The sequence below is a fragment of the Onychomys torridus genome, chromosome 21 (genome assembly GCF_903995425.1).
Source record: "Onychomys torridus chromosome 21, mOncTor1.1, whole genome shotgun sequence".
Taxonomy (NCBI): Eukaryota; Metazoa; Chordata; class Mammalia; order Rodentia; family Cricetidae; genus Onychomys; species Onychomys torridus.
Window position 1 is genome coordinate 8110185 of NC_050463.1, and position 25889 is coordinate 8136073.

At 41.8% G+C, this 25889-nt stretch overlaps 1 protein-coding gene and 1 non-coding gene across 2 annotated transcripts; both read right to left on the reverse strand.

The window, feature by feature from the left end:
- Positions 1-1978: 1978 nt before the first annotated feature.
- LOC118571466 (zinc finger protein 14-like) lies at positions 1979-17694 on the reverse strand. Its single transcript, XM_036170491.1, is given in 5 exon segments — positions 1979-3161; positions 3196-3558; positions 4762-4822; positions 5219-5345; positions 17680-17694. Coding segments are annotated over 5 exon segments (1674 nt in total). The 3' UTR covers positions 1979-2053.
- LOC118572050 lies at positions 4953-5116 on the reverse strand. Its single transcript, XR_004943430.1, has one exon. It is a non-coding gene; the product is annotated as a U1 spliceosomal RNA (small nuclear RNA).
- Positions 17695-25889: the final 8195 nt, after the last annotated feature.

A 25889-nucleotide genomic window follows, 5' to 3' on the forward strand; every position in this document is an offset into this window, starting at 1 on the left:
TAAGTGCAGCCTACAAGTGGGGTGGGCCTTCCCACATCAATCAAGAAAATCAGAACAGTTCTTCCAGTGAGGGTCCACCCTCAGGTGTTTCTAATTGGTGGCAAGTTGGCATTAAAACCAATCATTACAGGCATGCAAGAAAGTAATGTTAGAAAATAAACACCAAAGAGAGAAAAATAAATATACGCAAAACAGAAACAATACAAAATCAATAGAAACATGGTTTAAAGGTTTTAGTCAATGGCCCAGTGGGTGAAAGCACTTTGCAAGCTGAGGACCTCAGTTTGAATCCTTAACACTCATGTAAAGCTGGGAATGGCATCAACCATGGTTTCAATCATGCCCATACACCCAGCACTATGGGGAGTGGAGAGAGGTGAACTGCTGGGTTTTGCGGGCTGCCAGATTAATTCATAGTTCAGTAAGAGACACTTTCTCAAGAGAATAAACCAAAGAGTGATAAATCAGGTCACCCATTGATATTACCACTCTGGCTTCAGTAGGAACACGGACACATGTGCACACATGTGCACACACCCACAAACATATATACATACAGCACATGGTCTTACATACACAAGATGTTTTTTGTTCATGTAAAAGAATAAAAGTACAGACAAAGTGGCCAGAACTAGGCATATGAAAGCAGTGCAAATATTCCAATATTCTCAAAAAGTCATTTTTAATTAATCACAATTGTTTGAAAAAAAAAAGCATTTATGCATATTGGCATGTTAGAAGTAAATGTCAGTCCACCACATGAATCTAACACAATTTACAATGCAAGTAGAAACATGTACCCAATTTAATGCAAAAGGACATGACCCATTAAACTATAGATTGCTGTTTTAGAAACCTTACAAAACCATTTCATGATAGTGTACTTTCTACAGCTGTTTTGTTTTTCAAATGTGGGTCATACTGGTCTCCACTCCATGGCTATAAGCTGTCATCTCATCTCACGTACTTGGCTTATGCTTATTTTGTAAAGCAAACTTTAGAAATAGAAGTCTAGAATTAGCTCCTGGGTTGGAGAGATGGCTTGGTGGTTAAGAGCACTCACTGGGCTTATGAAGGACTTGTGTTCAGTTCCCAGCACCTATACGGCTGCTCACAACCATCTGTAACTCCAGTTCCAGAGGTTCCAAGGCCCTCTTCATGGTGGTGCAGGCACTGCACACATGTGTCACACATTCATACACACAGGCAAAACACTCATACATATGAAATAATATAAATAAGTCTAAATTTTTAAAAAATCTGTATTTAAGGTTATTCTATGGTAGGATCTTTCATGTCTGTGAAAGGAACAGTAATAATGGAAGGCTTTCCAATATTGCCTACATACAAAGGGTTTCTCGCTAGTGTGACTTTTTAAAAATTGTTATGAATATGGGTACTTTGCCTGCATGAGTAATTTGTCTGTGTACCATGAGCATGCAGGGGCCAGATGAGACATTATATCCCTTGGAACTGGAATTAGACACAATTGTACGCTTCCATGTGGGTGCTGGGAATTGAACCTAGGTCCTCTGGAAGACCAGTCAGCATTCTTAACTGCTTAGCCATCTCTCTAGTCCCCAGTAGTAGACTTATTTGGAGGAAGCAGGGAAGAAGTAAAGAGTTTCTACATTGCAAATATGCACAGGGTTTTCTGCAGTATAATCTGTGGCATGTCTTTTCCATGATCTGGGACTACAAGGATTTAAACATCACCTGCATTCCTAGGGCTTTTCTCTAGTGTGACTTTGTTCATGGACTTAAAAACTTTTAGTACAAAAACCATTTCCATGTTACTTTTTTTTTAAATGTTCCCCTCCATTGTGGCTGTTTCAAGTTTGTTTTGTTTTTGGTTTTGTTTTTGATTTTTTAAGAAATCAGTAGGGAGAAAAAAGAAATCAGTATGATAGAAGGCTTTCACACATTGGTAGACTTATCTTCAGAGTGAGGTTGCTTATGTGAAAGCAACCCAGCCATTTAAAATGTGTAAACATTATGCCAGTGAGAATAAGGAAAGGCTTTCCCACATTGTTTACATGCATAAGGTTTCTATTCAGTGTTGAGTTCTTTCATGCTTTTTAAGGTGGCTTAGAGACCTAAAGCCTTTCCCACATTTCTTACATTCATGGGGTTTCTCTCCACTGTGCATCAGTGCATGATACTGAAGAGAACTTAAATGAGTGAATGTTTTACCACACTGCTTACATACACAAGGTTTCTCTCCGGTGTGAATCATTTTATGTTTCCACAAAGCACTGTCAGAACTCAAAACTTTCTCACATTGTGAACACACATACGGGTTATCTCCACTGTGTATCTTTTCATGACTTCGAAAGGTTGTTGAACAGATAAATCCCTTCCCACATTGTTTGCACTGATAGGGTTTGACGCCGCTGTGAGTTACTTCATGTCATCTTAACTGATTCAAAGACAAGAAGGCTTTTGCACACTGCTTACACACATAGGGCTTCTCACCAGTGTGAATTCTTTCATGTATTTGTAGGGAACCGAGACGAGTGAAGCCTTTCCCACACTGCTTACAAACATAGGGATTCACACCACTGTGAGTTACTTTATGTTTCTGAAACTGAGTCCAAAGCATGAAGGCACTCCCACACTCCTTACATACATAAGCTTTCTCCCCAGTGTGAGTTCGTTCATGTACTTGAAGATAAGTAGAAGTAATGAATCCTTTCCCACATTGCTTACATACATAGGGTTTCTCTCCAGTGTGGATTCTTGTGTGTCTTTGAAGGGAAGCAGAACGAGAAAAGCTTTTCCCACACTGATTACATGCCTAGGGCTTCTCACCAGTGTGGATTATTTTATGCCTTAAAAGAGAATTCAGACGAGTAAAGGTTTTCCCACATAGTTGACACTTATGGGAACTTGTGCCGGTGTGAATTTTTTCATGTCTTAGAAGAGAACTGGAATATGCAAAGGTTTTCCCACACTGCTTACATGTATAGGGCTTCTCTCCAGTGTGGATCCTTTCATGTACTTGCAGGGAACTGGGGAAAGGGAAGGCTTTCCCACACTGCTTACATGCAAAGGATTTCTTTGCATGGTAATGCTGTTCGTGCCCCTTCAAGGACCTGAGGGAAGTAAAAGTTTTCCCACACTGCTTACATTCATGGTGTCTTTCTTCAGCAGTGGTCCTTACATTCATGGTGTCTTTCTTCAGCAGTGGTCCTTTCATGATTTTGACCAAGGCTTAAGTCTTCATTAGACTGCTTATTTTTATTAGATTTCTCAGCAGTGTCAGTACTTTCATGCTTCTGAAAAGATAGGGCAGAGCTGGAGGTGTCCTCAGATTCCTTATTATCATCCAACTCCGTTCCACGGTCCTGGACTTCATTTGATTTCTGCCTTGGCCTAGGTTTTAGCTGCACACTTAGAGCTAAATGGCCAATGACTACATTTACAAACCCATTTCTTTTACATATGCTTACTCCTGGATAAAATTTATGATTTACAGTGCCTTCTGTAGAGAAGTTGAAGATTTCTGCACACTTATGACCTTCTTTACAGTCATGTAGTTTCTCTACCAGTTGACATCTGTAAGAAATGAAAGTGTTTGATTATTAATGATTTACCAGTAGGAATATTGGTTCTATGTACTTTAAGAATCTTGAACATATTTTAACTGAATGCTATGCAGCATGATTTGAGGGTAGCTATAATAAAAAACAATAGTATAATCGACACAATGAGAAGTTATATTGTTTCCATGCTTGACAAACATTAAATGTATATTTCACATTTAAATACACATTTCAGTACTCAATATTGTGCACAATTTGATACATAAACTGATAGTGAAAATAATGTTGCATTTTGAACTACTTGAATGTTGTGGTAGTTTAAATGAAAATGGCCCCCACTGGCTCACTGGGAGTGGTACCATTAGGTGGTGTGGCCTTGATGGAGTGGGTGTGGCCATGTTGGAGGAAGTGTGTCACTAGGGATGGGTTTTGAGGTTTCAGATGCTCAATCCAGGCCCAGTGTGTCACTCTTCCTCTTTCTGCTGCTTGTGAATCCAGATGTAGAACTCTCAGCTCCTTCTCCAGCACTTTGTCTGCCTGAATGCCACCATGCCTCCCACCATGATGATAATGGACTAAACCGCTGAACCCATAAGCCAGACTCATTTAAATGTTTTCCTTTATAAGAGTTGCCAATGTCATAGTATCTCTTCACAGCAATAGAAACCCTAAGACAAATGTCTATATTGAGTTATCTTTTCGTTTGTTCGTTTATTTATTTATTTATTTATTAAGATAGGATTTCACTTTGAAGTGCTGGCTGGCCTGACACTCACTGAGTAGACTGGCTAGTCTCTAGATCAGAGATCCACCTGCCTCTGCCTCCCAAGTGCTGGGATTAAAGGTGTGGCCCCACACCTGCCTATATGTTAATAAATATCTCAATTATTAATTCCAGTCTAAAAGAGTAATCTTATTTTTGTTTCATATGCACCTGATACCCAAGATTGTAGATAAACTGATATTTCATTTTCTATAATGTATATGGTATAAAATTTGTACATATAAAGTATGATAAAGTATCACAACTGGCATCATGATACTCCAGTTGGTTCCAATGCTTGAATATCTGAGATGTTCTTACTGATGATGTGGAACAAGCAGTTTTGGAGACAATTTCCTGAGATCAACTCAGATTGAAGATTGATATATTTGTATCGTTTACCTTTTTGTAAAATGTCCTATGGCATCATAAACTTTGAGGAAACTGGATTACCTTAGTTTTCTCTCAGAATTTTGGTATTCATTTTCAGTCTTTTGGTGTTTCCTTATGTTTCCTAAAATACAGATTAAGACAAATCATTATGGATCATGACATTACAGTAAAAACATTAGTAGATTCCAACTAAATTCATGGTATAAAGTGACCCCATCTCATATAATTACCCTCTCCTTTCTCCCTCTTTTCAGGACAGAGTGTGAACACAGTCTCCCACTACCACGAATTATACAGTCAAATTTTCTGCGTTTGGGGAAAGCATAGGAGTCAGCATATAACAAGTGGGATGGATGAGTCTCACTTTGAGGAAACCACCTTCCTGATTGTGGTGTCTCCACTGTCAGATAAGTAGACCCAAATGTTTCTTTGTCATATTTCAGTACATGCAGCAGCAATGATGAATTAGAAGCACTTTTGTTTGATTGACTTATTATGAGAATGATTATGTCTTTACCTATTGACACCATGTTTCTCAATATTTCCTTCATCACATCTTTGTAGAGGTCCTTTTGAGATAGATCCAGCATCGACCACTCCTCCTTGGTGAAGTGCACAGCCACATCCTCAAAGGTCACTGACTCCTAAAAGAGCACACGTGTATTTCCACAAGGATGAACCTCACAGTACCAGCTATCTAGACTTCATAAGAAGTTATTGTGACACTGTGTTCCATATATGTTCAAGTTGTCTTAGTGTCTTGGTCACCACACTCTTTTTTTTTTTTTCCAAGACAGGGTTTCACTTTGTACTTTTGGTGCCTGTCCTGGATCTCGATCTATAGACCAAGCTGGCCTCGAACTCACAGAGATCCACCTGGCTCTGCCTCCCGAGTGCTGGAATTACAGGCATGCACCACCACTGCCTGGCTGGTCACCATACTCTTACTGTTCATACATACCAAGATTCTGACAGTAGATTGGAACCGTCAGGGAAAGCAACAGCAGAACAGGACCATCTTTGCTCTCGTAGCTGTGCTAATTTCTCTTTGTCCACTGGGTCACTGTGACAACTTTTATAACAAATTCTGACTATGTAATGTCCCAAAGAAAATCCAAGGTGGATCTCTGTGAGTTCAAGGCTAGCCTGGTCTACAAAGTGAGTTCCAGGACAGACTCCAAAGCTACACAGAACCCCACCACCACCACCACCACCACCACCACCACTCCCCGTCTCGAAAAGCAAAAAAAAAAGCCTTGTAAAACCACTTTTGCTGGGCGACTTTTAATTTTGACACTCGAGAGGCAGAGCCAGGCAGATCTCTGTGAGTTTGAGGCCAGCCTGGTCTACAGAGCGAGATCCAAAACAGGCACCAAAACTACACAGAAACTCTATCTCAAAAAACCCAAAAGAAAAAAAAAAGAAAAAAATCCAATATTAGCTATCCCAAGACTACATATTCTTACAAATACTGAAGGAAGATACCATGATAGATGAGGACATCATGGAAATAGGAAGAGGCAGGGTGCTGGGGAGGCTCTCAGGAACCCACAAGGATGACACCACCTTGGTCTGCTGGACTTGGATGCCTGGACTGGTCTACTCTGGTGACCAGTCTATCGAATATCCTAACTGTCATAGAGCCTTTGTCCAGTAACTGATGGAGACAGATGGAGAGATCCATGGCCAGGCGCCAGGCTGAGCTCCAGGAATCCAATCAATGAGAGAGAGGAGGGATTCTGCAGGTGGGGAACGTGGAGGTCATGAGGGGAAGAAGTGCGGAGATGACTGGTCACACTATTTGAGTCCCATGAACTGTAGACTAGTGGCTGTGGAGCCCCCATGGGACTGGACTAGGCCCTCTGGATATAGAAGATGGTTGTTTGGCTCAAACTGTTTGGGGAACACCCAGGCAGAGGGATCGGGATCCATCCCTGGTGCATGGGCAGGCTTTTGGGAATCTGGTACCTGTGGTGTGATACCTTGCACAGCTTTGGTACAGTGGGACGGGGCTTGGACCTCCCTACGCTCAGTGTAGTGGGCTCTGCACACTCCCCATTTAGGGGATGTGGGGATGTGGGGTGGCTTGGGAGGGAGGGCTGGAATATGGGACGAGGGAGGAGGTGGGATCTGTGGGTGGTATGTAGAGTGAATAGAAAGTTCCTTAATAAAGAAAAATGAAAAAAAAAAAAAGAAACACACACACACACACCCACTATACAGTGAATTTTTCTTATTGTGGATGGTGGTTAAAAAGATGTGAGAAACATCAACTCAGATTAAAACTCTATCAACACAGCTGGTGACCTGGAAAAGTCAAGTTCAGAAGTACAGAGGCAGCTTGTCCTAATGTGATAGAGCTGGCCCGCCCAGCGTTAGGAGGGGAGGTCACTGTACTGCTATGGACAAGGTTGTTACTGGTTTGTCTGTTTGTTTTGTGGACCATTCAGCAATAACAGGGACATCTAAGGAGATGCCTCTTTCACATGAAAAAAAAAAGGCTGAAGAAAAAAAATTTCATTTCTCTGGGTATCTGGGACCTGTGATTAAGAGTGATTCCTCCTTATATAACTATAAAAATGATGTAGCTTTCCTAAACAGTTGATGCCAAGCATATGTGACTTTTATATCATTGTTTTCTCTCAGAATCCATATTACATTTCCAGGTATTATCAGAGAGAAACTATTTGGTTAGACTCTATATTTTCTGAATGTTGAATCTTTAAGAAGTTGGTTCAGTGGTATGGTGTTTTGAATAAGATTGGTCCCCATAGGCTCATATATTTGAATGCTTAGTTATTAGGGAATGACTGAGAAGGGTTAGAATGATTTGGAGGTGGAGCCTTCTTAGAGTAGATGTGGCTTTGTTGGAGATAGTGTGTCACTGGGGTAGGCTTTGAGGTTTCAAAAGCCCCCTGCCAGGCCCAGCCTCTCCCCTCCCCTCTCCTCTCCTCTCCCCTCTCTTGTCCTCTCCCCTCTCTGTCCCCCCTCTCCCTCCCTCATCTCTTTCTCTCTCTCCCTTCCCCCATGCCTCCTGGCCTGCCAATCAGGTTGTAGCACTCAGTTACTACTTCAGCTCCCTACCATGATGAAAACGGACTAAACGTCTGAAACTGTAAGCAAACTCCCAACTAAATGCTTTCTTTTATAAGAGTTGCCATGGTCATAGTGTCTCTTCACAGAAATAGAACAGTGACTAAAACAAGTGGATAGTATTGAATCACTCCTCACAACTTGTTAAGGACTTGAATATATACTCTGTGATTCACTATAAAAAACATTTAGAAGTGTGTACCTGCTTTCTCACAGAGTATTCTTAAATAATAATTTGATAAGTCTTGTGATATAAGGCCAGAGAGATGGCTCATCAGTTAAGAGTACTGGCTGCTCTTCCAGGAGACCTGGATTTGATTCCTAGCACTCACAAGGAAGCTCACAACTGTGCAACTTCAATTCCAGGGAATCCAACCCTCTCTTCTGGTCTCTGCAGGCACCAGGTGCACACATGGATGTGCACTCAGGCAAAATAACCATAATACATAAAACAAAATAATCATTTTTACTTTTTTTAAGACCTGATGGTACATATTAATTTTCAACTTGACAGAATCTAAAAATCACCTAGTATACAAGACTTTTGCCATGTATGTCTGGGATTCTTTTACATTTTAGGCAGAAGGACTTACCCTGTATGTGGGATACACCCACCATTCACTAGGCTGTGGGAACGTGGATTCAGAGGACAGAGGTAACTAAGCATTGGAATTCATTGCCTTCTGCTTCCTGACTGCAGATGCAATGTGAGCAGCTGCCTCCAACTCCTGTTGTCAAGCTTCCCCCAATTGCAACCTTGAACTAAATCCAGAGTAAACCCCTGCTCTCTTAAATTCCCTTCTCAGGAGCTTTGTCACAATACAAGAACTTATACAGGACCTATTAAATGATTAGTCATGTTCTAATAAATTAGTATTATCATTTTTATTTGGGAACACAATGAACAATGAAAAAATAAACAGCTTTTACTACCATGTGACCCCCTCATAGACATGCATGAAATTTTATAACTACTAAAAGTGTGATGGTATCAGGCAATGGTGGTACACATCTTTTATCCTAGCACTTGGCAGGAAGAGGTTGGTGGATTTCTGATTTCGAGGCCAGCCTGGTCTATAGAGCAAGTTCCAGGACAGCCAGGACTACACACAGGAAAACACTGTCTTGACAAACGAAAACAAAACAAATAAACAAACAAAAAAAAAAGAAGTGTGATGGAGGATTTAAAAAAAAAAAAAAGAAGCGTGGTTAGTGCTAATTGTCACTTGACCTAGTCTAGAATAATCTAGGAGACAAAACTCTGGGCATGCCTAAGTGTGGTCATCTATATTAAAGTCAGTCTTTGAGAAGATCTGTGAAAGGTTATTTTGATTAACTGATGTGAGATTGATCACCTTAGTTATGGGCAGGACTGCTCCCCAGGGAGGGACTCATGAACTGTGTGCATCCCTGATGTGCATGAGCATTAATTTAGCATTCTCTGCTTCTTGGTTGTAGATGACGTGACCAGGTGCTTCTTGACTAGGATGGACTGTACTTTTGACCTGGGACCAGAGAAAAGAACTTTTTTCTTAACTTGCTTTTTCGAGGGCATTTTTACCACAGTAACAAGAAAATCAACTAAGACAGAAATGGGTACTGAGAACTGTGGCTGTTGTAGATTGGACTGTGTGGTTCTTTGGTCTTTAAAACTGCTTTGGGGAGGTGTGGTGGTCTGAATGTGAATGGCCCCGATAGGCTCATATATTTGAATGTTTGGTCCCTACTTGGTGGAACTGCTTGGGAAAGATTAGAAGGTGTGGCCTTGTATGAGGGGGTGTGTCACTCGGAGTGGGCTTTGAGGTTTCAAAAGCCCATGCCATTCTAGTTGGCATCCTGCCTTGTGGTTGTTGTTACAACATGCAAGCTCTCAGCTACTGCTCCAACACCATGCTTGCCTGCCTGCTGACATGTTCCCCATCCTGATTTACCCTCTGAAACTCTTCTGTAAGTTTCCTTGGTCATGATGTCTCTTGACAGAAATGAAAATAAACTTGAGTGGTTCTGTCCTATTTTGGTAACAATGTGTTGTGCATATATTAAACAGATATTTGTGTTTTCTTTCCTCTATGACTTTATCATGTAATGTAACATCAAGATAATGTCATCATATTTAAGTTTTAAGACACTAAAAGAATGTCCTTCAAGAGATATTGCCACCTAGTCTAAAATATATAATTGTATTTGTGATTATATATGGGATACTTATCATGTTAGTTGTAATTATGGCTTGGCTATTGTTATTATTTTATTTATTTATAGTTATTCGACAGGGTTTTCTCTGTGTAGCCCTGGCTGTCCTGGAACTTGCTCTGTAGATCAGGCTGGCCTCAAATGCAGAGCCACTTGCCTCTGCCTCCTAAGTGCTAGGATTAAAGCTGTGCACAACTACTGCCTGACTGCTTTTATCAATGTATTCAGTCATAAGGGGATGATTGTGATTAAAGTTGATAAGGGGTAGGCTTATGATGACTAATCTTGGTTGTGAATTGACTACATCCAGAATTAAATGAAACCAAAATGGTGAAAGACTTTCCTTGGTTGGATTCTTTGAGGTGGAAGACCCACCTTAAATCTGAGCCACACCTTCTGGCATCAGTCCCCATAAATGGACATGGAAGAAGAAAGCTTTTGCTGTTTACCTGCTTACCTGACTTTCACTGGAAGCTCATCTGTCCTGTTCCTGAGGCACTCCTTCACTGGTGGTAGAGCCCACACCCCTGGGATTCTAATGTAGACCAAAAACTGGCAGCTCTCTAGGACATCCCTGGGACTCCAGCTCCAGATTAGGACAGCTGACACCCAGTCTCATGGACTGAACAATTGTTGGATTCTTGGCCTTTGCATAAAAAAAAACCAGCCACAGTTGGACTACCTAGCCTGTAATTGTGCGTGTGTGTGTGTGTGTGTGTGTGTGTGTGTGTGTGTGTGTGTATGTATGTGTGTGTCTGTATGTCTGGGTGTGTGTGTATGTATCTCTGTCTGTGTGTGTCTGTGTGTGTGTGTATGTCTCTGTGTGTGTGCCTGTATGTCTGTATCTCTGTGTGTGTGTCTGTGTCTCTGTGTGTATGTATGTCTGTGTGTCTGTATGTCTCTGTGTGTGTGTGTCTGTATGTCTGTATCTGTGTCTGTGTCTGTGTCTCTCTGTGTGTCTCTGTGTGTATGTATGTCTGTATGTGTGTGTCTGTATGTCTGCATCTGTGTGTGTGTGTGTGTCCATTCTATCAGTTCTGTTCTTTAGAAACCTTGACTTATACAGGAGAAATATAGAAGGGTTTTGAACTTTTGATTAGAAAGTCCCCTGAATGATTCAAAGAGAGTTCAGTTAGGGGGCCATGCTTGTGAGAACTTTGGAGACATGAAGGCTGAGGAAGGAGCTGTAATTGAGATCAGCACCACAGAAGCAAGTCCTCCGGAGCTGCACCAGGACAGCAGGAAATGTCTGAGTACAAAACTGCACCTGACCAAGGCTCTGGCTGCAAGCTTCAGAGGCTCCACCCTCTTCAGCAAAACTTGGCAGTGTCATCCATATAGTGCTGACTTCAAATAAATGAAAGGCCCAAAATTAAGGAGGGGGGGTGTCACATGGCACCAATGCCCAAGCAATGTATGGCAGAACTAGCAGTGGTTCTGTGAAGCTAGGAAGAGAAATGCTAAAAGGATGCCAGTATGAAGATAAGTTAAGGCTTTTAGGTGGGGAAGGATGTGAGATTATGAACTAGTTTTATCCAGAGGTAAGGGATGTTTTAATGTAAAAAAAGGAAGACAGTGAGATAGGACAAAAAGACAGGAGGGACTCGAGGGGCACTGTACAGCCAGGAGCAAATAGCAAACAGGCCTGAACCCCAGCTCAGGTTTAGTTGTTCCACAGGAAACTTCAGCAACCTCTGAGAAGGCCAAGAGTGCTTATGAGACACAGTACGTTTCTTAAGGGATTGAGCCAGGTGGTGGTGGCACACGACTTTAATCCCAGCATGCAGGAGACAGAGGCAGGCAGATCTCAGTGGGTTCAAGGCCAACCCAGTCTACTGAGTGCCAGGACAGCCAGGGCTACACAGAGAAACCTTGTCTTAAAAAAACAAAACAAACAAGCAGAAAAGACATCTTATCAAAAAGAATAATCTGTGCTTACTTAGGGTCAAAACGATAAAATGACATAAGGCCTGACATTTCCAGCTTGTCCTTCACAGCTGAGAGAAACACCACCCCTCAGAGGTCCACTTTACAGCACTTTACTTTGTTTACAAAAGAAGGTTCTTTACATTTTAAACCTGGTTGTAAACTGCGTTCTTTCACAAATGCTACTCAAAAGAAATTATAGCAAATATCTTACTTAAAGAAAGAAAAATGGCCTACAGCACCTCATATTCCCATTAGGTTTCCCATCCAAGTACTAACCAGGCTAAACCCTGATCAGCTTCTAAGATCAGACAAGATTGAGCGCATTCAGGGTTGTCTTACATTTTAAAGAGAAATTTTAGCTTACAATTCCATTACTAAGGTATAAGAACTATTGCCTGAATGTGCACTTTCTCCACTATAAAAACCAAAACTGCAAATTAGAAAGAGAGGTGTTTTACCCCCTTCAACCCGTTTCTTATCCTAGCCTGCATAGGGGTTCAAAAGAAAAAAATATTGCAATTTAAAAATCTGTTACTGCTTACAGATCTGGGTAGGCTCTGTGACTTTTCTGCACTGTTTATATTAAAATCATGACTTTCAAAAGGACAGGCTGTGGCTGTGCTGGTGGCACATACCTTTAGTATTAGCACTGTAAAGGCAGAGGCAAGTTCAAGTCCAGCCTGATAGCAAGTTCCAGGCCAGCAGAGTTACACAGTGAGACTCTGTCAAAAAAAAAAAAAAAAATATCAAATATGAGGCTGGAGAGACAACTCAAAAGTTAAAAGGACTGTAATGAGTCTCCCAAATAATGACAGCCAGCTCCCAAATAATGACACAGAGACTTTTTATTAATTATGACAGCTCAGCCTATAGCTTAGCTCCTAACTAGCTTTTATAATTTAGATTTACCCATTTATACTAATGTACATTCTATCATGTGGCATTACCTCTCTTCTATCTTGCACCTCCTATTTTCTCTCCTTGTCTCCTGTGCCCCTAGATTCTTCTCCTCTTTCTCTCTCCGGAAATCCTGCTTATGCCTCTTGTCTAGATATTGGCCATTCAGCTCTTTATTAAACCAATCAGAAGGTGCCCTGGCTAAGACACATCTTCACAGTGTACAAATATTCTGCAACAAAGGACTGTCTGCTCTCTCTTCCAGAGGACCTAGGTTTGATTCCTAGCACCCAAATGGTGGCTCATAATTTCTATAATTTCTGGGGATCCAATGCCCCCTTCTAGCCTCTGTCAGTACCAAGCACACACATGGTGCACAGACATACATGCATCAAAACATCTATGCACATAAAATAAGTTTTTTAAAAAAATTCAAATTAGTAGTCTAGCTTAGTACCCACAAATTATAGGTCTTCATAAATGAAGTAAAATATTTCTATTTAAATCCATCTTTATGTATGGCTATATGAATATAAATATTGTCTACATGTGCTTGCATTTTTTATATTGTATGTGCAAAACCAGAATGGCTCATAAGATGAATAAGTTAAATTAGTCCAAATATTTCCTAGTTCACAATGTAGCTAGAATTTTAAATCTCAGCATGCTGATTCTGGAAATCATGACAGACTAAGCTTGGCCAAGGGTCCCAATATGCCAGTTAGAGACACAGAGAGTGAAAGACAGCTCTGTACATCAACGTGGCTCTGCCTGGAGAACAAATAAAGGGGTCTGGTGATATTAACCTGGTTTCTGGGAGATGGCATGAGTTTCTGTTAAGAGGAAGAGGTTCAGAGCAAAGAGGTATGCACCAATATGTTTGGTCTCTTTTCTGTGGTCATTACCTCAGTTCTTAGTCTGTAAGTGGTCAAAGATTCTTATCGCTAGGGCTGGAGTGATATCAGGCTTGGCAGTGGGAGCTCTGGCTGCTCTTTCAGAGGACTGGGGTTTGGTTTCCAGCACCCACATGGCAGATCTCAATTGTCTGTAACTCCACTTCCAAGGGACTCCATTGTCCTTTGGCTTCCAAGGGCACCAGGCATACCTATGGTGCACATACATACATGCAGGCAAGAAATCAATACACATAAAATAAAAATAAATCTTTAAAAGAAGGTTCTTATTGTTTCTTAGGAATTAACTGGTCCTCAGAGGGGCCTCATGTGGAAATGAGTCAAAGATGCTCTGCAGCTCCTAACATCTAAGACAGCTACTGTTAAGATAAAGGCTATGTTTCAACTTTCCCAAAGAAAAGCAATGGATACCAAACTAGACTGAGATGCTAGAGTTTTCTAACTACTTTTTTGTTGCCTTACAGACCAAACTTAAAAGTGGTCCTTTTCATTTTTAAGCCGGGCAGCGGTGGTGCACACCTTTAATCCCAGCACTTGGGAGGCAGAGGCAGGCAGATCTCTGTGAGTTCAAGGCCAGCCTGGACTGCAGAGGGAGTTCCAGGAAAGGTGCAAAACTACACAGAGAAACCCTGTCTCAAAAAACAAAACAAACAAAAAAAAAAGTGGTCCTTTTTAAACAAAAACACACTTTCCAACTGCCTGTTATAAAAAAACTTAAATCTTTTTTCATTTGTTTGTTTGTTTGTTTTGAGAAAGGGTTTCTCTGTGCAGCCCTGGCTGTCCTATAACTCTCTCTCTGTAGACCAGGCTGGCCTCAAATTCACAGAGATCCACTTGCCTCTCCTCCTGAGTGATGGGATTAAAGGCTTGTGCCACCACTGCCTGGTGGATAACTTAAATCTTTAACATGTTGGTGAATTAAAGTTGATTGAAAAAAATAAATGAATAAATAATTAACCATGTATCTTAAGGATGACTAACATGTCTTAGAGGTATATAATGTAGAGCTTCTAGGGTTTTCATTAAAATATGAAGTTGTGAGGCCTGGAGCAATGGCTAGCAATTAAGAACACAGATCTAGAGAGCACCTGAGCTGATTTCCTAGCACTGACATCAGGTGGCTCACAACTGGCACGCTCTAGAGGCAGTGGCACCTGGGAGAACGGAGCCCATAAGGAGGGTGACTAAAGTCTAATGCTATGGCCAACTTTATTCAGAGCACCAGACAAGTTTACTGACGGTTAAGAGGAGTCACATGAGTAAAGTGTGCAGTCACAAGGACAAGCAGCATGTAGTAGACCAGCCACACATGGCAAAAATGTGTTTTTCCATAAAGGCATATAAACAAATAACAGTAGCCTGATGTAATGAATAATTTGAAGTAAGCTCATTCCTATCTGCTACACCTGGGAAGGGCACAAAAACACATTTGAAGAACAAGTTTGAAGAAACCAAGGCCACAAGAAATCTCTTCACATGACTTCATTCTAGAACAGTATTCCGACAACAACCACCTGTAACTTCAGCTCCAGGGGACCCAATGCCCTCTTCTAGAGTCCATGGGTACCTGCATTTACAACTGCTCACCTACACTAATAATTTAAAATAAAATACATCTTTAAAAATAAGGTATATTTTTAAGAAAATGTTTTCTAAATTCTGAAAGACAAAAAGAAATCACCAAGTCTTTTTAAAAGGTCTTTAAAGTTATAGCAAGATGATAATATTTTGGAAAAAGAATGTTAAAGCAAAAAGGGACTGCTGCTGGGCAGTGACAGCACAGGCCTTTAATCCCAGCATGTGGGAGGCAGAGGCAGGTGGATCTCTTGAGTTTGAGGCTAGCCTGGTCTACAGAGTGAGTTCCAGGACAGCCAGGGCTACACAGAGATAACCTGTCTTGAGAACCAAAAAACACAAAAGAGAAAGAAAAGCAAGAAAGGAAGGAAGGAAGGAAGGAAGGAAGGAAGGAAGGAAGGAAGGAAGGAAGGAGGAAAGAAAGAAAGAAAGAAAGAAAGAAAGAAAGAAAGAAAGAAAGAAAAAAAGAGAGGGGCTGGAGGGATGTCTCAGCAGTTTAGAGCACAGGCTGCTCTTTCAGAGGACCGGGGTTCAATTCCCAGCATCCACATAACAGCTCACATCTGTCTATAACTCCAGTTCCAGGGGATCCAACATCCTCACACAGACCTACATGCAGGCAAAACCACCAATGCTCATGGAATAAAAATGTATAAATTAAGTGAAGACGACATACGTGGCTCATCAACATGGCTCAGTGCAGTGGCTAAAGGTGCTCACTCTGCATACCTGGCCACCTGACTTTGAAGCCTGGAACTCACATAAATGTGGAAGGAGAGAAGTGACTCTAAATAGTGGTCCTCTGGCTTCCACTAGGAGATGGTGTGAATTCACAAGCACACCCACAATAACAAAAAATATACTTTTTAAAGCTGTGAGGGCAAAGCCAGAAAGCTTAAATATGTCACAAAGAGCCAAAGTAAGTTACAAAAATCCTTTATAGGAGATAAAACTTGAATGTGGTTGTATATTATGTATTGATAAAGTTATCTATAATTAAAGATTATTTCCTAGTCATCTATGGTCAGATGTTGGTAGATGCTGATCTTGCTGGCCAGTCTTCATCACACATTAAGGAAAACTAGAAACAAAGGCAATGAGAATCTGTACATTCCAAATTCGGGAGCTCTTAACAACAGTTAAAATAAGGACAGTCTATGCCAAGTAGTGGTGGTGCAGGCCTTTAATCTCAGCACTCAGGAGACAGAGGCAGGCAGATCTCTGTTTCAGAGTATTTTATTACAGCAACAGAAGGAGACCAGAACCGCATGAAGTCTCCTTGGGAATACAGATGTGCCACTGAGATGGATGAGACAAGGGATGATAAAAAGATGACTGCTCGTGGCTAATTAATGATGTGGGGTATCAGCTTTGGGGTGTGCCAAGCCTAGAATGCCTCCATTTTATTAAGCAACAATTTTGACCTGATTCACTCGAAGTTTAAGCGTAAGACCCTAGAAAGGGCAAACAGCCACTGTATGCCAGCATACCAGGAGACACAAACTCACTACATCAATAAACAACTCCTGAAATCATACCAAATTTTATCAAAAACACCAGATGCACATGCTTATCAACAGCACTATAAGCAACCCCTTCACCTGAGCTGTAGAGAGAGCACCCCAAGACCAGAGTGTATGTAGCATGACACTGATTACAAGATCAGCAGTCAAGAACCGGACAGCGGCCACAGGCCAGGACTCCTGCCTTTGTCCTCGGTTTCAGCGCAATCTCTCCTGTACGGTTGATTGATGAGACTTAGTCAGTTCCCAACAGACCTTTCTTTGTCCCTGCACTAGCTCAAAGCCTGGACTTCAGGAAAGCTTTCTGGGCTCCCAGGCCTTTCTAACACTTAGCCATTCCACAACCTGCACATTGGTTTATTTGTGTAAAATGTTAATGTATGATTTAATATTAGTGATTAAGATGGGGGTAAGAGCTGTGACTGCCCACGACTAAGAGTAAGCGGAATCAGGCTTGGAAAACAGCAGCCAAGAAGAAAGCATTTATTGGCTATTTAATACATTGTGACAGTGTAAAAAGACACAACACGTCCCTGTATGTTTGTGACATAACACACACAAGGACTTGGGGATCACCACACCCCCTTTCTTCTCTGGTGTAGGATCTCCCAACCTGTGTGCCTGGTCTCCACCAACCTCCGCCGACACCGCCCTGTCTGCTGAGACTCACTGGGGGGGGGGGGGGGGGCACTGTTGCATCCGCTGCACTGAACTCTCAGCAGGGACTTGACAGCGGCTCTGGCTGCTGGCCCAGCTCCACCCAGAAGGATCCCCGCTACAAGGCTCATCAGAGCCAGTCTAGACTCATCCGCAGACTAGAGCTGCACCACACTTCCACACCTGGCCGAACAAACCATTTCCAGCGACATGGTGTCCTGGTCTCCTCCTGTGCTCCCTGCTGTCAATGGAGGGGAGGCCGAAAGGGATGGGAGAAACATGGAGAGTCCCCCCACAGTCGGAGAAACCGAGATCCCAAATATGGCAAGGATAAAAAGGGATGTCTCAGTGATAGGTAGCGGCCATCTTCCTAATGCCTGGAGTTTTCATTGGACATGCATCCCAAAACAACTTGCCTGGTTGGCCATCAAGCCACAAACCCGCCTCTTAAAGCTTAAGTGACGGGAGGAGCACACCCACGTGGCAGAATGAGATACAAATCAGGAATTCTAGACAGGAGCCTGCCCAAACAACCCAGGTTACTCCTCTCGATCCACACTGGCTCCACTAGGGGAAGGAGAGCCTGTCCCGGCTTTCCTGACTGGGCACTTACTCAGAGGGCAATTCTTGCTTCCTCCCCTTCCAAAGGGGTTACAGATATGCTCAGTGTCTATGGCAACAGCCCACCACATCATAGAAAACAAAAGGCAGACAGGTTTCATTGGAATAAAAGAAAGACTGATATATCACACTTCAGGAATTTGGAATGAAGCAGATTTCTCTACCTACCCATATTCAGCCAGTAACATAGAAAACATATATACAAAGGCACACAATTATTGAAAGCATACACAAAGTGAAATTTATAGACAGAAAGAGGCAAACACACTAGTGAAAGTTCCCATACTTCAACAATGACTTCCGCTGTCTTCTACAAGCACACTATTACCTAACTCCAAATGGCCAGTCTTGAGAGACAAGAGGTGCTACCCAATTCAGCCCACCCCCTCAGATATATGCAAGGATCAGATTCAAAAGGGACACTGAGTCAGATTGTTCTTGGTGGCTGTCCCTAAACTGGAAGTCACAGTCTCTATCTGAAGACCGGTTCAGCCACCCGACCTTGTGAAGACATTTAAAACACATGAATTAATAGTAAAAAGCAGAAAAGGGAGAATTATACAATATGGCCATGTTGGGAAGAGGACCAAATACATCCAGGGACCCCCATCAGTCCATCTTGGGGTTACTACAGTGAGATGGAAGTTTAAATAGAGGGCCAGGGCACATTAAGCAGTCCAGGATGAGGTGTGCCCCCCCCCATCACTGAACTGTCATCATATCTAGGGGGTTGTCAGTCTCTTTCTCGGAGGAGACAAGTATTTTTGGAGAGGAAAGTTCCACCTCTGGTTGGCCCAGGCTTTTTTTCTCCCAACATGAGATTCCTGAAGGAATTCCAAGTTCTTGGGTTTTGTTGTTTGGTTGGTAGGTTGGTTTTTGAGAACAGGCTGGCTTTGAAGTCAGAGAGCCACCTGCCCCAAATCCTGAGGGCTGAGATTAAAGGCATGGGACACCACTGCCTGATTGGGGTTCATTGTTTTAATACTGTTAAAACTAAAGCATCTTTTTAGAAAATATTCATTTCTGCCAGGTTAGTGACAGGGACACAAGATTTAATGTCAAACAGAATAGTGGGACCTGAAAGAAAATAACTTGGGACTACTCAGAAAGAGCAAAAATAGCAATTTTAAGGCTTTGGGGAAAGAAGAGGCTGCACTTGGAGGAAGAAGTCTTGTTAATGCCCGATTAGAGGATGTGAGGGAAGTAAGGGACATATCATTCAAAGGAATACATATCCTTGTTGGTTTAGGATCTGGTTGCCTGAGGAGTTGTAGGGGTGTTAGGTTTCGGCTAGAGGCTAATCAGACCACTTTTCCTGCAGTATTCCAGATACTGGCAGGCTCCCTACCAAGAATATGTCTGTGACTCTAACTGGTTCTCTGGTACCCAGGTATGAGGAAAGAAGTGCTAAGTCTTAGAGACCAAGTAACTCCATTTTGGGTAACCCGCTTCTCAGAGCTGATTCTGAGGCTCCTGGTGCTGCCACAGGGGTAGTCCCACAGCTAGGCTGGGTTTGTAGTCAAACTCCCAGGTGTTCGGATTAGACAATGACAGGCCAAGGGACTTAGAGACAGACCACATCATGCTATCTCTGGCACTAAATCTTGTGGTCTCAAGGAACAATCACTTTTCCAGTGATTTTTTTTTTTTATCCTATCAAAATCTTACAGGGAGAATTACAGAATTACATCAGGCTACTTATCAGTTTCCCTCAACTCCCTTGAGGGACTGAGAATCACAGAATCACAGTTGGGTGCTTGTCAAACAAGCCTCAGAAGCAATGAGAATTCCAGCATCAGCATTGAGGGTAGAGAGGCAGCTGCAGAGGGGTGTGACCTCAGAGATATCTGGTCATATCTAACAATAAGGACCTTACATAAATGGTTTGTGAGATGACTAAATTCCCACTTCATTGCTATAAAAGACTTCTACTGGGGTTGGGGATTTAGCTCAGTGGTAGAGCACTTGCCTAGCAAGTCTCTGGGTTCAGTCCTCAGCTGGGGGTGGGGGAAGAGACAAAAATAACAAAAAGGAGCTGGAGAAATGGCTCAGCAGTTAAGAACACTGGCTGTGCTTCCAGAGGACCTGAGTTCAATTCCCAGCACCCACATGGCAGCTCACAACTGTCTATAACTCCAGTTCCAGGGGATCTGACACCCTCAAATAGACATGCACACAGACAAAACACCAATGCACATAAAGTAAAATAATTAATTAAAAGATTTCTAGCCAGCACTTGGGAGGCAGAGACAGGCAGATTTCCAAGTTCGAGACCAGTGTGGTCTACAGATTGAGTTCCAGGACAACCCTGTCTCAAAAAAACAAAAACCAAACAAACAAAAAAGATGACAAAAAAGACTTCCACCCCTTTCAAGCAATGTGTGAGGGAAAAAAATACGACTCTCACTTCAAAGGGGTAAGAGATCATTTATCCTGGAGCCAAGTATGAGTGACCATGACCTGAAAATAGACTCATGTTACCCCAGCAGTATGTTGGTAACAGTATCATGATGTTTTATAGTTATGATGTCAAGGGACTTGAAATATATTGGTGAAAACATTAGATAGGTAGATTACAGAACACGGGGTCATTTCTAATACATGTCTCAGACTACCTGACCACATGCTTAGCCTTCTGGTTGGTAGAAGCAAGTAGTGGGCTAAATTAATATCCTTAAAAAGATTTTACCTGGGGGCTGGAGAGATGGCTCAGAGGTTGAGAGCACTGATTGCTCTTCCAGAGGTCCTGAGTTCAATTCCCAGCAACCACATGGTAGCTCACAAGCATCTGTAATCAGATCTGGCACCCTCTTCTGTTTACATAATAAATAAATAAATCTTTAAAAAAAAGATTTTACCTGATAACCACAAGAATATTAGGCCCAACATGGAAGTGGGCAAAAAGTGGCTAGCAAGAGGGTTACAGACAGTCCAAGACAAATTACAATTAAGCTTTGGACCTGCAACATTCTAACCTCTCCATTGAAGCTGTAATCACCTTTCTAGAACATTCAAATTCCAGTGTGGCTTCTTTTCATCTTTTGAATTGAAAAAAAAAATTTTTTTGAGGCAGGGTCTCACTATATAGCCCTTGCTGGCCTGAATTTGCTATGTAGAGTAGACTGTCCTCTATTTCAGAGATCCATTACCTGTGCTGGGATTAAAGGTATTCACCACCAGGCCTAGAAAATTATGTATGTATATAGTGTATGCGTGTTTCTGTATGTGGGTATGTGCATATGTGTGTAGGATTGTGCAGAGGTCCAAAGGGGGTATCAAATCCCCTGGAGCTGGAGTTACAGTTTGTGAGCAACCTGATATGGGTGCTGGAATCTGAACTTTGGTCCTCTGCAAGAGCAAAGTGTTCTTAAGCAATGAGTCATTTTTCCAGCCCAAAGATGAAGTGGGTGGTTCCTTCCTTTTTCCCTTCCTTTCTTCCTTCCCTCCTTCCTCTCTCCCTTCCTCCTTTCCCTTCTCTTATTCTCTCTTTCCTTTTTCTCCTCCTTTCTTTCAAGTTTAGGGGGTGCATTCCTTCACAAATGCAATGAAATCAAGGAGCCAGCTGTGGCTGCAGCATTACATACTTAAAACATTTTCTACTTTTGTCTTTTTTTTTTTTTTTGCAAGTTCATCTGCAGCCTGCATGTTACTCACCTGTCAGCACTGTCTACCTTTGGCAGAATTATAAGGTGCCTACATTAAAAAATGAATCAAGAGGAAACAAAAGGAAACATCTGAACACACTCAGATAAGCAGGCTGCTGAAATTCAAGATCACATTCAAGTTCAAGAGCCAGAATTAACACTGAAATTGAGCCCAGGAGCAGATCACTGGAAAGTGGTCAAGGACACATAAGAAAGTGGGGGTGGGGTGGGAGGCATGCAATCCTCTGCTATGCACAACCCCAGACTTGAAACTGTGACTCCCCAAACCTTCAAATTTGCCAAAGGGACATAATTCTGTAGGTCACCTTAAGATTTTCACCTAAATGGTCACTCACAGAAACCTTTTATCCAAGGAACTACCTATCCCAAAAGTTTTACTTTAAGCCTGATCTTCAGATTTTTCTTCATGCATACAGGAAGACCCCAGCGACTTTGCACGATAAAAACACTATCCACAAAATACCACCTCTAAGCCTGTTACTGCCTCAGCAGGGCCAGAAGCTCTGCCTGTCTCCAGCTTCCCGATTCATTTTCCTCATGCTCTGCAGCTCCTCACAATCAGCACTTCTTAGGGAGCAATTCTGACTAGCAGGAAGTTGAGTGCTTCCAAGAGGTAGCTGAGCAACATACCAAAGGACACTTCATGGCCACCCCACTGAAAGGTCACAATGTGCTCCCACTGTGGAGTGAGGGGCCTCACTCCTCAGCCCACATGCTTATTGACATGCTTCATGCCAACATCCATAGGGTCATGAGACAAGGATGTTGACTCAAAATCCAATAAATGCTAGGATGCTCCTCCATTCTACTTCTATGTTCACCTATGAAATAGAGAAAGCTCTAAGACATTTCATATGGATTTTAAAATGGGGCAGAAGCCTATTCTTGGACAATGCAAAGATTGCAGCTGTGTCTAGGTAAGCCAGCATGGAAAAGGACAAAACTCTGTTCTGCTCAGCTTCTAGTTTTCCTTTTCCCCAGCTGGTGGCTGTCAGGTCTCCACCTGGGGATTTACATATTCTGCTTACCCCTTTGAAAGCACCTCTTGAATCCACCCCCACTATTGACTCCCGTAGTAGTCACTTGGGTTTCAGACAGAGGATGATGTCCTTGAACCTCTGACTGTCTTAATCCTCTTGCCTCCACTCCTGGTTACTCAATCACTTCTATGGTTAGTCTTAATGCTGCAGATAGTGTCACTAGGTAGCACCAGGGACCCTGAAGACACACCTGGAAAACTCCATGTAGCAGTTCCAGGGTGAGGTTTCCTGACGAGCAGAAGGTCCTGCCTGGAAGGTGTAGCAGAGAGGGGTGTGTAGATAGCAGAGCCACTGGTGTAAGAAACTATTCTGTCTGTGTAATTGAATTCTTGAAGCAAAGGGATCAGGTTTAAAGGCAGTCTGGGAGATGAAGGTGTTGTTCAAGGCCAGTGCAGAAGCAGGAGACAGGCAAGAGCCTCGTGAAGCAAGCCAGGTGAGAGAGGAGGGGAGCCTGCTGGAGTGGGGCAAGATAGCCACCAGGCCATGAGATCTTGAAGTCTCTTTTATATCAACAGTGGATGATGTGAGGAGTTTGGGGCCAGAAATGAGCAGATGAGTACCAATCTTCTGGCACACCTCTGGTACCTCCTCATACATCACCTCTGGTGATACTGAATCTTCATTAGTTAGTTTGAGTGCATACAGAATCACCATGGAAACATACCTCTTTGTCTATGAAGGGTGTTTTCAGGGAGACCCATCCTGAATATAGGTGGTACCACTTCAAGCTCTGGGATTCAGGACTGAATGAAGGGGTGCATGGTGGGTCATGAGATGAGCACCAATCTGACTCTAGAGGCAATAAGGTCAGCTAGTTGTCTTGTTTCTAGTCACACAGCCAAGGCTCCTCTAACCATGCTTTCCCTTCCATGAGGGACTACATGCCTTCTTAAATCTTGGTGGAAAACACAGGCTTCCTTCCTTAAATTGCTTTCCATTCTTATTTTGATTTTGTTTTGTTTTGTTGGTTTTTCAAGACAGCAATGGCTGTCCTGGAACTCACTCTATAGACCAAATGGCCTTGAACTTCACAAACCAACAGCTTTTATGTTTTAGCATATACAGACTAGAGATTTTAGCAAGAGAGAGACATGAAACTACAAGTCTACTTGGAGCCAGGTATGGTGGCACACACCGTTGATCCCAGCACTTAGAAGGCAGAGGCAGGCAGATCTTTGAGTCCAAGGCCAGCCTGGTCTATAGAGTATATTCCAAGACAGCCAGAGCTACACAGAGAAACCCTGTTTCAAGAAAAAAAAAAAATTCTATTTGGGAGGCAATGAGACCATTGGGCAGAAGGAAGAGGGAAAGAGGTAAAAAATGGGTAAAAAGAATCAAAGTACATAGTATACATGTGTCAAAGTATCATAACAAAACCCATTACTTGGCATAATAATACATACCTTTTTTAATTTAAAAGAAGAAACAATATGCAGAAATACTTCCCCCAGTCTGGACCTAATGTAAGAATCCTGAAAATGACTAGTCTACGATTTAATGTTCACTAGGTTGAGTATAATTTCTTGCTATATTTACTTACCCCTTCTTGTGGGTTCATCAGAACATAACCAAATGGGTAATTAAGAACATCTGTATTTGTGAAGAGCAGTAAACAGTATATTGGAGGAAATACTGTAGTGCTGCTACAGTAACTCAGAAAAGTAAAAACTGGCCCAGAACACTGGTGTTCAGAGCAAAGCCAAATCTGCTGCTATGAAGGCATGTGTCCCATACTTACACCACTGAGCACTGCTCCTTTATAACCATGACAAAAGAAAAGGACACTCGGTAAGGTTGCCTGTAAAACTGACAGAGCATAAAACATTCTGAATCATGAAAATGAGCCAAGTACCCTCTCTTCACTAATGTGAGTAGTAATTTCCATGAATTAAAATTTTCTTCATGTCATTCATTATTTGAGGCCTTCCAAGTAACAACTCCTATGATTACCAAATATAGAATTCTACTCACATCTCAATACATCCAACATAGAGGCACCTAACTATATCTAAGCAACCCCATAAATCTCTTTAAGTTAAACACCAATCCTGCCAGAATGTCCATGGAATGTTCTTACTGATGAGACATGCTGGCTTACTGGGTACAAACAGATTTAGTACAATTTATTACATGGTACTAAGTCTTTGGCAACAGGTCACTAATGCCAACATCTCTCTTAGTATAGTGACTGAAGGGGAAATTACAATAAACATCAATGATACAAATTATAAACATCAAAATAACATTTACATAAGAAAAAATCATTAGTTATATATGTACAATAAAAGTGGCGGGTGACATGAAAAACTAGGAAAGCTTATAAAAGTGATGTGATCTATGATTATAGAGTGACATTTATACCTACCTTCTAAGTAGACTAAGAATTAACACTTGTTAATCTACAAGTGGTTTGAAAATAGTTTAAAGGCCAAGGAGACAAGAAATGTTAGGGAAAAAAAGCATCAGGCAGAGAAGAGAGAAAGTTAACAAACAAAAATATATAATATAAAGGTGAGTTCTGTTCATGGAAGAGAATGACAGTCTACAAAAAATGAATTAAAAGGGAAGAATCTCAATAGTCACAAAAAGTCATTTTTTTCCATGATACAATAAACTCAAGGGCTTGAAAACAAGTCTTTTTGAGCCTTCTGGCATTACAAGTAACTATCAACTCATCAATGAATGCACAGAAATTAAAATAAAAGGAGAACATTACCTGATTTAATACAAAAAGATTTCATCCATTAAACTTTTATGCACTATTGCTATAAAAAACCTTACTAAATTAATGTACCATTTTCTTCTTCTTTTCTCTTTCTTTTTTCCGTTTTGGTTTCCATCTTCTGTACTTAAGCAATCCTTCACTTCACATACTCAGTTTAAAGATAATTTTCTAGGGGCTGGAGAAATGGCTCCGTGGTTAAGAGTGTGTAATGTAATAGTCTTGCAGAGGACAGGATTCAGTTCCCAGCACCCACATGAGGCAGCTCACAACTGCCTATAATTCTAGCCCCAGAGGATCTGATCCCCTTCTGGTCTCTGCAGGCACTACATGAATGTGCACAAATTCACACACAGACA